The 15,201-nt window shown below is 26.4% G+C and overlaps 1 protein-coding gene across 4 annotated transcripts in view; it reads right to left on the reverse strand.

The window, feature by feature from the left end:
• Positions 1 to 15,201, reverse strand: part of LOC111628546 (UDP-glucose:glycoprotein glucosyltransferase 1-like) — a 99,135-nt gene that overhangs the window by 32,060 nt on the left and 51,874 nt on the right. For all 4 annotated transcript variants that reach the window (XM_023372360.1, XM_023372362.1, XM_023372359.1 and 1 more), the window contains 12 exons: positions 12,142 to 12,302; positions 11,907 to 12,062; positions 11,740 to 11,826; positions 11,551 to 11,670; positions 6,468 to 6,553; positions 2,602 to 2,737; positions 2,361 to 2,489; positions 2,196 to 2,279; positions 2,045 to 2,125; positions 1,847 to 1,970; positions 1,674 to 1,766; positions 940 to 1,034 (listed from right to left, as the gene is read on the reverse strand). In XM_023372360.1, coding sequence (XP_023228128.1) covers positions 940 to 1,034; positions 1,674 to 1,766; positions 1,847 to 1,970; positions 2,045 to 2,125; positions 2,196 to 2,279; positions 2,361 to 2,489; positions 2,602 to 2,737; positions 6,468 to 6,553; positions 11,551 to 11,670; positions 11,740 to 11,826; positions 11,907 to 12,062; positions 12,142 to 12,302 — 1,352 coding nt within the window. The remainder of the gene's footprint in view (positions 1 to 939; positions 1,035 to 1,673; positions 1,767 to 1,846; positions 1,971 to 2,044; positions 2,126 to 2,195; positions 2,280 to 2,360; positions 2,490 to 2,601; positions 2,738 to 6,467; positions 6,554 to 11,550; positions 11,671 to 11,739; positions 11,827 to 11,906; positions 12,063 to 12,141; positions 12,303 to 15,201) is intronic.

Here is a 15,201-nt window from a genome sequence, read left to right on the forward strand (position 1 = left end):
TAATTACATAATTTTGACAAAATATAAATAATTATCCATATCAGTGGTTCTTAACCTTTTTATACTCGTGACCCACCAAATATTTCATAATTTTTTTGCGACCCCCATTTTTTAATAATAATATATATTTGTTAAATTATCTATAATAAATTGATTTTTTATTATTGCTTCATTTTTTTATATAATAAATATAAAACATAGCTAATAAAATAATAAAGTTATTTAAATAACATTCAAACTCTACAATTAAACATAAATGTTCATTAATTTTTAACAAAAAATAAAATAAGAAACATTTAAAAATTCATAGAAAAAATGAAAAATATTTGAAAATACGTACTTGCAAAAGGCAGCAAATTTTTCATTGCTGCTGAAAACAGGAGGATTTTCTGCACGAATTTGTATGCAAAATTCCAAGCATTAATAGTTTTAATAGTTTCTTAGAATTACTTTGAAATAAAAGAAGTAAATAGTGTGGTGTAAGTAGCATATTTGCATTTATTTCTTCTGTGCTAACAAAGTTGTATGTAGGAAAAAATAAGAAATAAATAAAAAAAACTAAATACGATAACTTTATCTTTCTTATTTCACTTTTCAATACGATATTCAGTTATACATCAATTTTCTTTTTATTATATTCTGAAGAAAATTTTGCATAATCTGGCGGCCCCCGGCAAACTTCTTACGGACCCCCAGGGGGCCGCAGCCCCCTGTTAAGAAACACTGATCCATATAATATTAAAAATATAAAAAAATTATTATTTAATTCACTAAAATAGATTTTTTTTTATAGATATGCATTATAAAGATGTTAAAATAATTTATTGTTAAACAATTTAAGTATTTTTTTTTTAAATGTTATTTTATTAAGAAAACCATTTTAATAAAATAACATTTCTTTTTTCAAATAATAATAATTATTCAAAAATTACTACATACTAGATGAACAAGTGCAGCATTCAGCAGTTCTCTGCCTTCAGGTGTTTCTAAATCTCCAACTATCCACCAAGTTAATGGTCTAAACACTACTTCTTCTGTAAAAGGAACACATTTACATCAAATTAAATTTCAAATATAGAAACTTCTTAAAATTCCTGAATAAAAATTGAAATGTAATGAAAATATATAAAAAGTAACAAGAACAAGTTTTTATTGTAAAGTTGACTTACAGTAAATTTAAATAGAAAACAGAAAAGAGATTTTTTTAAATTTAAAATAACTATCAGCTAAACAAAAAACAACATATAATTTATCTCATAAATAATTTTATCTCAGTTATCATTTTTTTAGTTTGAAAACAATATTGCCATAATTGTTTTCTATTTTGGTTTATATATTTTAAAATATGTCCCAAAATATCAATAATCAAAATAACATTACGATAAAAAAAATATAAAAAGTTTGAAAAATAAGTATTTAAAAGATAAGACAAAAAAATATTTAATTTTCTATTAGCCATTGCCTCAAACCTAAACATCATATTGATCACAAATGACTTTAATGTGACTGTTTTATCATATCATTTTTATTGACTTCAATATGATTTTCAGATGTGTAAATTTGCCTCTCTTCAGTTGGGTATAATATTATATAATATTAAGTTAATATGCTGGAGGCAGTATGGAAATTGTTTTTAAATACATTTTATTATGAAAAACAAAGTTGATACTTACCTCTTTTTGTCAAATAATTCATATGTGCAGCAAACGTTGTTGCAAAGTCTTTTTGTGACATATATGGTAAATCAGCTTGATTGATTCCTTCAACTTTAATTCATATAAAAGTAATTAAAATTTTTCATAAATAAAATATGGAAAACTACATTAAATGTATTAATCATATTTACCTACTACTCCTGTTAAATCAATAAAATTCTTTCCAGGGGTAAGAATCTTTTGATTTAATCTTGGCATGACATTTTTCTGAGACATTAGATAATCTAAAACATTGTGAAAATCAGATAGATCTCCCTAAAATTATTTAAAATCGTCATTAAAAATAAATTTAAGAAAATTCAGCAATAGTTAACTATTTCATTACTTACTTTATACACACTTTTTTGAATAAAAGGAGTTTGTCTCATAACTTCAGTTAGTATTGCATCTTCAAACATATCTACATTCAACTAAAAATATAATCTCATTTAAAATATTCTTAAAAAATCATTAAACTTATTACATATAGTAGTTAATAACCTGAGACTGTTTTAATGCAACTCCATTTATAAGCACTTGAGGAGGATTACCAATTCCAGTTCTATTTATGAAATCCCATGCCAACTATAAAATAAAATTATTACTTATTTAATTTTTTAAAAATATTTTATAACTAATAAATATACTTTTACAAGTAAAATTTACCCTTCGACCTGTATCATAATCTGAATCATCCCCAAAAATAAGTTCTAAATCTTCATTTGGATACTTAGAATGAAAATGATTTTTAACAATTTCAGGTGTAAACTCTTTTCCTTCACTTGTTGCATAAACCTAAATGTTTAATACAAATATTTGATAAAATAAATTGTAAGATAAATCATTTTAAGTATTAAAATTTTAATAATAGAATTTTTAATTCAATCCTGCAATAAAAAAAAATTACTTCTGTAATGAAAGAAAGGCCATCATAAGGTGTTTTATCTTGAGCAATAAAGTTGAAGGCATTTAAAAGAGCTACTCCAGCATTCTCAAAGCCATTCAAAGAAGTATCAGGATTAGCAGCAAATATGATTCCAATCCTATGATATGAATATATTTTTTTAACAAATTATTAAAAAATATCTACTAGACTTGTTAAATGGTGAAAAGAATTAGTTCTAAAAAGAAATGAAATATTCTAATTATTACACTAAAAATTTATAAAAATATCATCATTCACTATGTTATAGAACTAAATTTACATTTTAGTAGTAAAATACTTTGTGAAACATGATAATGCATATAGTTTCATAATTAAAATTTCAGAAAAGTTGTTATAATTAAACTAAATGAAAGAATTCTACTAGCAATAGATAATCTAATGTATTAATATAAAATCAAAAGAGTAAATTTTATACATTTCATAAAACTATATTTGTTAGTAACAAATCATATATTTATCAAAAAATTGAAGTATAAAACTTCAAACAGGCAACAAAATGGTTATAATTTAAGGCTTAATATTGAATTAAGTTCGGTTCATGCAAATAATTTTCATCATCTATTCTGTGTGCAAAATCATCCTTTATTCATTTGGAACAAAATGAAAAAAATAAAAACTTTATTGATCTTTAAAATTTTCTTTTCATATCAAATATTAATTATTATGATAAATCTGAACAGAGTTTATGATTTCCTATTATTTGACTTTACTAGATAAAACAATCTTTTTTCTAGTAAGTGTAGAATAGTGTAACAGTTCGCTCTTGGTAATCCAAACTAATTATTACTCGGGGCTGTTCAGATTAGCGAGTTACATATGTAAAGAAAAAGAAACTGAAAAGAATTACAGACAAATAAATATAAATAAAATTTTTTGAACTGTGTAGTACATATTAATTTAAAAAATAATCTATAATTTATAATATAGAAATTAATTACTAATATAGAAACCGCAGATATCATCATATGAAAAGAAAACATATGTGCTCAACTGAATAAAAAGATGAAAATTTGCCTAGTGTTTGAAAATTGTCACTACATTGTGTCTGTGTAAGCTATAATTTTTTTTTTGTTTTTGGCTAAAAAATTTAGCAGAAAAATAAACTAAATGGGTTCAAATCAAGTGGCATTCAATTAGTAAAAACACACTGTATATAATCTATAAGTCATTGTATAAAATACTGAATAACTTGAATGTTTAAAACATTGATCTAAAAGTGATTATATATATATAGACATACAGTCATACACACTTTATAATGTAAAATTTTATTTTTACAGATAAGAATAGCAAGAAAATTTCAAAAATTTATTCAAAACATTAAACTGAGAGATCATTTTTGTCAAATAATTAAGTATGTATAATCTTATATTTAGGAATTTCTCTCTTTTTTTATTTTTATTACTTTTAGTATTATGTAATTTTAAAAACACATAACATACATGCAGCCTATTAAAATATAATCCATAAAAATAAAAATCATTGTATATTTTCTATTATTTTACTGGTAGTAAAACTTTTTTTTTTAAATCTAGATTCATTCAATCAGATACATTATATCTGTTCACTAAAAACTTCTATTATTTATTTCAAAAATCATTTGAGTTTATTTTAATTACCTGACATTTATACAAAGTCCATCAATTATAAGTTCGACAAATCAATGAAACATTAATGAAAGTTACACAAAGTAAATTTTTTAATTAAATAAATTAAAATATTCAACTTCAGATAATGATTTCTCCTTAACTTTGAATTTGACAAATTTTTAAATTTTGTTTTTGTTTAAATCGGCAATTAAATTTAAGCATTTTATTAACTAAATTGAGATAAATAGTATTCATTAATCATTGTGATTTTTAATGTTTCTTATTTTAAAAATATAACAAAGAAAAAGAAATCTATATTAGTTGGTTGTACCTTTGAAAAAAATTATTTATAATTTTACAATTAATCATTTACAATTGACTGATATAATGAATAAGATCATTATAGTAGCAAAAGCATGTTAAAATATTTTCTTTAAATTTAATGATTAATTTTCAAACATTTAAATAATTTATTAAAAAATTAACTGTTTACATGTGTAAAATGTGTGAGACAGTTAACTTTAGTAATTCAGACTCTCCATCCCGCTATCATGGGTTGATATGACCCATGAAATATTTTCATCATTTCCAAGAATGGAATCAATATATTCTAATTGGTTCTCTAAAGATTTTAAATAATTCTTATAGAAACAATACATAATATACTGCAATATTTCCCAACCTGTGTGTTGCAAAAGTGCCACAGGTATGTCATGGAAATATTAAATATTTTTTTAGAATTTCAAACAAACTTTTTAAAAATTTCATTTATCTTTTTACTGCCAGCCAACCAAAGGGAGAAGGAGGTATTCATTAAAATGCCTATTATTGCAAAATTTGCAGCTCCCTCATAAAAATTGCTTGTATCTTTGCGTATACAGGCATACCAACATTTTGGAGCTTCTGTAAACATTGCAGTTTTAGAGTTTAAAGACTGATACTAACTCTCTACATATTAATTCAATTAGACTTTTTATTTTTGTAGTATATTTGTAAAATTGAGTTTTTGTCTTGGTAGGTTTAACTTCCATATTATCAAACTTTTTTAAAAAAGCCATTATTTTAAATCTTAAACGTTTTTATTTTAAATTTATGGTGTGTTGCAGAAATCTTAAACTCAAAGTGTATCACTAATCAAGAAAATTGGGAAACATTGATATACACCTATTAACATCTCCTTTGTGAGAAATTTGGAAACAACAACAAAAACTCACAACTGTAAATTTTAAATGCTTAACATTACCATGTTAAGCATTTAAAATTTACAGTTGATCATTTCCATGCTACAATGTCACAAGATGACATTGTGTTCTTACTGCTGTTCTTACATGAGATTTCTATTTTGACAGTAAGTGGTGTCCTGTACTTAGCATTGCAACATACTGCAATGCTAAGTACATACTTTTTCAGTTTATGGTATTGAACTCCTAATTATTATTAAAAATGAACAAACTTTAATTATATTTTTGAGGTTTGGATTATAAATGTGTTATATCAAACCTTTTTTAGTTTGTAAACCAAATTAATAATAAATTTGGTACTAATATTCTATTCCAAATGTCACTTGTCTAGAACTGCAGCAAACTCATATTCAATGCTTGTATTAACAAATTTTATTTTCAGGCTAATATAAGATTAAATGCATTTTGAATCACAATACAATAGTGATTCTTCTTAAGTAACAAAACTTTTACCCAAAATTATTCTTTCATAATGAAACAGATTCAAAATATGTCCTTCCCAAATTTTCAAAAACTTAAAAATAAGGACCATCCTAATACATTTATTTGATATTATTTAGTCTGGATAAAGAATAACTAATCTGCAAATTCATTAATAATATTCAGTAATTTTAATTATTGAGTTAATATATAATTCAAAAAATAATTTTTTTATGCATTTAAACAATGAACATAACTCAATATTCTTATGTAAAACTAATCAAGTTAGTTTATAAATATGTATGTATTATGATCATTGTTTTAATGTGTTTAAGTTATTGCATTTGTTAATAAAATTTTTATTACATTCAGAAATAGAAAATAAACAAACTGTTAAATCATAAATAAAGTTTCTTCTCAAATATACTTATAATAAAATTTTAATCATCAGTTATAATTAAATTTATTTAGAAATACATTTAAAAATATTTTATAAAGCAATTCATAGTATATATAGCAAATATTGTTCTATATAAACACAAATAATAGTCGTAAAAATTGCAATTGTAAGTTTTACCTGACAGGAGCTTTATGGACATAAAATGATTCTGCTAATTTGAAAATATCTTTTGCATCACTCTGACTTGGATCAGCAATAATAATCTTTAAGAGAAAGAAAAAAATAATTTAATTATTTGAATTTTCTTACTGTTTCTTACAAATAATAAATTATTATTTTTAATACTATTATTAATACTACTGATCTGAATCACTATAATGATTTTTACGATAGGTTTTTTTAAATCTTTTTTTTGTGTCATAAAATCAGTAGCCAATCAATGTTTTTGAAAAGAACGAGGAAAGAAAATAATACATGCATTTAAGCAAGTATCACTGTAATTATTTTTTATTTGAATGATCAATCCCATTTTGATATTTTTTGAGTAACTGGTGTTTGTAACGATGGAACATGGAAACAATTTTGTAGCTTTGATAAATTTTATATATACGGATATATACGGAACCTCCATTATCCGGATTTTCGATTATCCGGATTGTTCAAAATAAACAAAAATTTTACGAATTTGCTGATTTGCACTTGGCGAATTACGACACTGTTTATGTACGTGATGTAATGCATAACTTTTTTTGTTTCAACAACATCTAACCCAGCACAGTGGTCGTAAACTCTTAAATATGTTTTATGTAGTAATAAAAATATAACTTGACATACATATTTATAAATACAGTAATTTATATTCAAATTACATCATTTCTATGACCAAGGGCGGCGTAAGGCATGGACGACGTGAGCCACCGCCTATGCCTCGCGTCTGAAGGGCCTCGCGCCTCGAAGGTTTATGCATTACTTAAAAGCCGTGAACGCGATAAAAAATTTTACTCGTCATAAAACGATAAATAGTTTGTCAAATTTTTATTCATAAAAATGCAGTTTCAACTGCTTTTTATTTTATAAAATCCGTTTTCTTGCGCCAGCAGAGGGCCTTTTAACAATAGGTAGTCTGTTAGCGTTGGTCAGTAGTAGTCCAAATTCAATACAAACGTTTGTTTCTTACAAATTTGATCACGATTTAAATACAGTATTTACTTTTAATATTACCGATATGTCATTGAAAAGAAAATGTGTTGTATTATCATTAAAAGACAAATTAAAGTATTTGTTTCGATTATCCAGATTTTTCCTTATCCGGACTACCTTCATCCCCAATTAGTCCGGATAATCGAGATTCTACTGTATATATATTTTATTCATAGTTTTTGTTTTTACTTCACTGATATCAGTCAATAATTATAACAATCTTGCATTAATATATACTAGAAGCTGGCAATCTTTTATGATCACTGTGCCAAAATAAAATAATATATGTTCATAGTGATTTTTATTTTACAAAAAACATGTAAAAGTGCTATATTCAATACAGAATAATCTAACTTTACCATTTTTAAAACTACAAATTTTATTTTATGAAATTATTAATGTGAATAAACTTTCCTGAAAGAAAATACAGTGGAACCTCGGTATACGACCTTAATCCGTTCCCGATGTTTGGACTTATACCGAATTGGACTTACACCAAACCAACCTTTCCCATAAGAAGTAATGTAAAAATTATTAATCCGTTCTCGTGTAAAAAAAATGGCTGGCTTTAAACACCTCGCTTTCCTGGCTAGTTCCTGCTTGATTTTTTGTGAGATCATCGTGTATCTTTAGCTTTCTCGCAAATAATTGCTTCTGATACGCTGTCTCCAGCACTGTTTTTCAGTTATCCAAAGCAAAAGCAATTTCTCAACATGATCTAATGTCTCCGATCTCTGTTTAGAAATTGATTTAACCCCTTTCACAATGTTAGCAGATTTAATAATGTCTTTATTTTTGTGATTGTCCATATCGTCGTTCTCGGAATATGGTAGGCAACAGTTAAAACCTCGAACACACATGCCACCTTCGTATTTCTCAACAATCTCTTTTATCATTTCCATTGTAATTCTAGTCATTTTTCTAGTTTTCTGTCACTTTCCATTTGCCTTTTTGCACTTCGTGATTAATAAAAATAATAAAATTTTACTTATGAATTAAAATCAGAAGAAATTTAACAAAGTTATAAACTGTTGCACTGCAAACGTCTAGTCTGGTGTAGTACACCGATAGTGCTACTTGTTTATTGATGGTGCATATAATTGAATTATGTCGTATACCAAACAAAAGTCGTATACCGAGCAAAATTTGTTTCGTCCAAACAGGTCGTATTCCGAATTGGACGTATTCTAAAGCAGACGTATACCGAGGTTCCACTGTACATAATTTTGAAGTAAAAAATACATGTATGTATTTTAATCATTTAATTACATACAAATTTAATATGGAACAATATTCACATTTCTGTTGTATCCAATAGTTTGAGGCTGTAAACAAATATGAAAAATAGTGAATAGTTATCAGAAGATTACTCTTCATTATTCTAAGTGAAGCTTCATCTGTGAATGATGTGTTGAATTAATTTCTAATAAATACAGTAAGAGAAATTTTAAAATAGCTATTGGCTTTCTATTTTGTATAGTTTGGGTCACCTGCATTGCTGATGACTTTTGTAGACTTAGCATAGGTAGGTAAGCTACCACAAAAATGCAACAGCTCAAAATCACTAGCAACACATTATTGAGCAAGGAGCTGCCATATTGGTATGGCATGTCATGAAAACTACATAATAATGCTCAATAAAAAAGGCTGAACTAGAACAAGTATTAAAATTTTATGCTTTAGTTTGTGGTTCACATAGCCTATGTATTTGAGTCTGATGACCCTGTTTTCTGTTTCATCCAATGATAACAGTAGTTATGCTTGCAATATTTTTTAATGCTGTTTACTTTTAAATGTGTGAGAATAACAGTAAGGGCTGGCAGAGAGTGAGAAGAAAAAAAGCATTAGTGTGGGAAACCTAGCCCCTTGTCACCCATGTAGTTACATCTCTGATAAGAAGAATTTTGTAGCTGAAATTTGGCCAGATATTTACTGACACTTTGAGGTGATTATATGTGAACATGTTTGTCATAAAAGACCAGAACTGTGGCATCATCATGACAGTACTCTCATATACAGTCTTCAAAATGCAAGCGATTTTGGTAAAAAATAACTCGTGTCTTCATCCACTTTTCTTACTGGATTTAGTCCCTTGTGGCTTCTTTTCATTCTCCAGAATGAAATTGAAGCTCAAGGAGTAGCATTTAGTTACAATCAAAAAGATCCATTCCAAATTGCAGCAATGCTTCAGAATTTTTTAAACAATGGCCTTCAAGGAGTGTTTGGATTACAGTAATACCTCGACTTACGCGAACCCAGAGTTACACGATTTTCAAATCTCATAGATTTGTCTTTTGTTTGAGCGCCACACAACTCTTGATTACACACTATTGTTCAGCTTACATGTTCAAACGTGTCGTGCGGAATCGACGCATAGCTACAATTTATTTTGTGTTATTTATTTCTGTGTTTGTTATATCTACAAAGACTTGAGAGACTCTGTGTGGGGATTTCTTGTAACCGTGAACAAATCAAAAGACGAGATAATATTAACGAGAACATTTATTAGCTTACATACATCCAACTTGGATTTTACACAAATTGCGAATTATACCCCAACTTATGTGAATTCGACTTACGAGGTTATCGCTTGGTCCCACCTATCGCGTAAGTTCGGGGTATTATTGTACTATATAAGTTCAGGGAGAACTATTTTAAAGGAGATGGCAGCCAAATTTAAATTAGTTAAGTATTAAAATCTTTATAGACCAAATCTGGTTTCTTTTTGATTGCACTTCATATATTCCATATTTTTGTTTATTAATAAATGATTATTATTTATTACATCTTTGTTAATAAATATCTATGAACAAAATAGCAAACAAGAAGTTTTATATTAATTTTCAATTATTAAGTTTTGTATTTTGCAGAAGTTTAGTTTCAGTTTGTAGCTAATACCAATACAATTATATTGTAGAACTGTTTTAACTCCCTTTTTTTTTTTATCAGATATTACTTTACTTCTTTGTAAAAAATATAAATTATTTCAAAATTATGACTTGAAATATTTATAGCTTTCTATAAAGCTATAAATACCTATATAAAAATATAAATAAAAGTTTAAATTATATCATTAAATAGAAATCTGAAAGTACAGTAGAACCTCGATTATCCGGACTAATTGGGGATGAAGGTAGTCCGGATAAGGAAAAATCCGGATAATGGAAGCATATACTTTAATTTGTCTTTTAATGATAATACAACACGTTTTCTTTTCGATGACATATCGGTAATATTAAAAGTAAATACTGTATTTAAATAGTGATCAAATTTTCAAGAAACAAACGTTCGTATCGAATTTGGACTACTACTGACCAACGCTACCAGACTACCTATTGTTTAAAAGGCCTTCTGGTGGCGCAAGAAGACGGATTTTATAAAATAAAAAGCAGTTGAACTGCATTTTTATGAATAAAAATTTGACAAACTATTTATCGTTTTATGACGAGTAAAACTTTTTCGTCGCGTTCACGGCTTTTAAGTAATGCATAAACCTTCCAGGCGCGAGGCCCTTCGGACCGCGAGGCATAGGCGGTGGCCCACGTCGTCCATGCCTTACGCCGCCCTTGGTTATAGAAATGATGTAATTTGAATATAAATTATTTATAAATACGTATGTCAAGTTATATTTTTATTACTACGTAAAATATATTTAAGAGTTTACGACCACTGTGCTGGGTGAGACGTTGTTGAAACAAAAAAAGTTATGCATTCCATCACGTACATAAACATAAACAGTATTTCGTAAAACAGTGTCGTAATTCGCCAAGTGCAAATCAGCAAATTCGTAAAATTTTTGTTTATTTTGAACAATCCGGATAATCGAAAATCCGGATAATAGAGGTCCGGATAATGGAGGTTCTACTGTACTTGACAGTATGTCAATTTATCCCAAAAGCAAAATGGGAAACTGTTTCTTCACTAGAAAAATTATATTGTATTACATATTTAAACAAATTTTTCTATGTGAGTGCATAAATTAACAAAATATTAAAGTAATGCAAAAATAATAATACATAAAATTAGTATAAACAAAAAGAAATTTATAGAATATACTTACAAGATGATAAATATTTTTCCTAACATTTCGTAACATTCCTGGATATGTTGGTCTTAATAAATCTTGTACACTACCAGGCCAATTTTTATAATGTCTGTCAGTTTCAATATCATTGATGTACTAAAACAGAATTTTTTCATCAAGCATTCATTTAAAAAATAACATAATTTAAAGTATATTTTTACTAACCTGTACAGCAGAATCTCTTATATCAATTGCATATTCCTGTTTATCTTCTATAAAATCCATTTTCAGTAATTTGGATACTTTCGATTCCTTTTTTTTTTTTAATTTTTAAATTTTTTTTTTCAAATTAACAATTTCTTTAAATATAAACTTTAAAAGTTTTTACTTACAGGAACTGAAACACTATGGAGTCCTTCTATCACTCTAGTTTCCTGTTTTAAAACTTGTAGTAGTGTAAAAATATCTGTTACTTCCATATCAAAATACATTCCATTAATAAATAATGCAGTATCACTAGGTGCAATATTATGATATTGGATGAACATCTAAAATGTAAACAATAAAAATTCTCTCATTAAACTACACAATTTATTAAATAGATTTCTTTCAAAAACATTTTATAACCTGTTGATTTTTTTCTACTTCTTTCTTTAAATCACTGCTTACTCCTATATGAATTAAAGATCGAGCTTGAATTGGAAAATTTTGAGCAACATCTCCCATTATCCTTAATGATTCTTCAATTGATGAGCTCAAAATACGTTGAGCTGTTTGCAGGCTTAGTTCTGAATTACAAGAATATATATATATATTTTTAAAGAAAAATAATACATGATTTTCTTTCAACTTGTTTTAATTAATTTCAAAAAAATTGTAAAACATTTTCATTAAAAATATCTTTTCAATATAATAATTGTTTTTATGTATAGCAAATTATTAATAATAATAATAATAATAATAATAAATTTTATTGTCTATTGGGAATTACTTCCCTATTACAAGGGGTTGTAGAAACATGTATCCATATTTATTTTTAATAAAACTATACATTTTCTTTAATTTTTTAGTTTGCATTTATTTCTCGCGTACATATGCACATATTCTTTAATTTAATTTGTTTTGTTATTATAAGTTTCTACTATTTTACAAAAATAATTATAAATATTATATAATTCTTTTTTACTCATATTATTAAATTTTTTTAACAATTCTATTAGCGAGTTGCAATTATAAGAGCTGTTTATATTATAATGTGCACGAATTTCCTTTAACTTTGGACACGTTAATATTAAATGATAAGGTGTTAAAACGTCGACGTTACATAGAAAACATTTAGTTAATAAACTTATATAAGTATTATTGACATACAGCGAATTTTTGTTTAGACGAAGTTGCATTATAAGTCGTTTTATATTCAAATTTACTGGTTGCCATATATATGGTTGCATTGAAGGAATTTCAAATATTTCCAAGTACCACGGATGATATTTACTGTTGTATAGGGAATTCTGATCTTTAATTATAGATTGAGCTATAGCTGATTCTAACATCAATGAGTATCCTGATTTCCAATCTTGAATTTTGTCCTTGAATAATAGATCTGATACTCCAAAGGAGTTAAAAATAGTTTGCAACTTATTATACCATAGTTGTTTATTTTTTTGTAGTTTACTTTGTCTTATATTTTCTTGATATAAAGTAGTTAAATTGTTATCACCGTTGAAATTAAGTTTATAAAAAAATTTGATAATTCGCTTTAATATAAACGGAAATAACCATATTCGATTCGTTTCGTGACGTAGTGCATATCCTGGTACTGTTCTTTCTATGTGAAATAGTCTGCGTAGATAATATATGTGGAATTGTTCGAGATGGTAGATATAGTCCAAGCACCAAATAGGGCTAGCATAAAATAACATTGGATTAATGATCGAACTATAAAGTTTCATATGTATTCTTAAATCTGAAGTTTTTAATTTACTACATAAAAATAGAAGGTTGTCTATTGCTTGCTTAACTTTATTTTTAAGTTTAGATATATGCGATTTAAATGTTAGATTCCAATCGAAATTAACTCCTAGGTAATTTATTTCATTCACTGTCTGTAGCAAAATTTTTTCATGATAAATTTTTGTTTCGTTGATAGATATTTTACTGTTATTCCGAAAGATAATTATTTTAGTTTTACTAGGATTAATTGCTAAATATTTGGACTTAAAATACAGATTTATTTGATTTATTTTCCTTTGGAGTGAGATTTTTGTCGGCGCTATCACAACCAAATCATCCGCAAACAGTATATAATGAAATGCTTTCTTTCCTATAATTATTCCATCTTCTGCTTTAGAGAAAATATGATCTATATCTGCCAGATAAAAGTTAAATAGATATGGGGATAATGGGTCACCTTGAAGAACACCACGTGAATGCCTTATTGGTGAAAGAATATTCTTATTTTGCTTAATCTTTATTTTGTAGTTTTGATATAATAATGATATTGTTTCTATAAATTGAGAACTTGCACCATTTTCCTTGAGTTTTTTTTGAAGTAATGGTACATATACTGAATCGAAGGCCTTTGTTATATCTATAAAAGCAGCGTATATTTTTCTATGTTTTTTTAATAAGTATATCTGAATAATCATCATTAAGGTAAATAATGCAGATTCTGTGCCTTTATTTTTTGTGTAAGCAAATTGAAATTCTGCTTCCAACTCATAAGTTTTAATCCACTGTTGAAACTTTATTGCCAGTATCGACGTAAAACATTTTCTGAGTGTAGATAACAGGGCTATTGGTCTATAATTTTCTGGAGACATTTGGTCTCCCTTTTTGTAGATCATCGTTATTATTATTGAATTCCATGATTCAGGATAGGATAATGTTTTATACATTGTATTAAATAATTTCAGTAGTTTTATTTTGGAGTCTGTTGACAGGATTTTTAAGAATTTAGTTGGTATGTTATCGTCTCCTGGAGTAGTATTGTTCTTTATTTTTTGAATAACTTCTTCCAGTTCGTTCATAGTCATGTCATCATTTAAATACTCATCACAATAGAAATTTTTACCTGTTGGAATTTGTATATTTTTTATGGTGAACTTTTGGTAGAATTTTTTCCAAGTTTCAAAACTTATTCCAATGTTACTCCTTCCTAAATTATCTTTTGTTCGAAATTTTTTGATAGTATTCCAGAATACTTTGCTATTATTAGTGTTGTTAATCAAATTTAATTCGATTCTACGAAGGTAGTTTTTCTTTTTAGTTTTAATTAAGTTATTATAAGTTCGTTTGGCATTTTTATAATTCGTAAAATTTTCATGATTAGGATTTTGTCTGTATATTTTTAATTTTTGTTGCTTACGGAGTTTTTCTTTGTAACAACTACTATCATACCAGATTTTTATATTTTTATTTTGCATATATTTTTTATTTTTGCTTATTATTATGTAATCATTCATTGTATTTATAAATGTTTTATACACTTCTTCACAATTGTAATTAGTTGCTTCAGGCATATTTTTAAATCGATTATCAATTTCCGATTCGTATTTTTCCAGTTTATACTTTATCTTGAAGTTATAATTTTCTATAATATTCAAATTCTCAGAAGGAAACAATCGGAATTTTGCTATTGTTGGAAAGTGATCTGAACTATCAAAATTCGTAATTCGAAATTCTACA

Source organism: Centruroides sculpturatus, unplaced genomic scaffold (assembly GCF_000671375.1).
Source record: "Centruroides sculpturatus isolate CEXI.00-Female unplaced genomic scaffold, Cexi_2.0 scaffold217, whole genome shotgun sequence".
NCBI lineage: Eukaryota > Metazoa > Arthropoda > Arachnida > Scorpiones > Buthidae > Centruroides > Centruroides sculpturatus.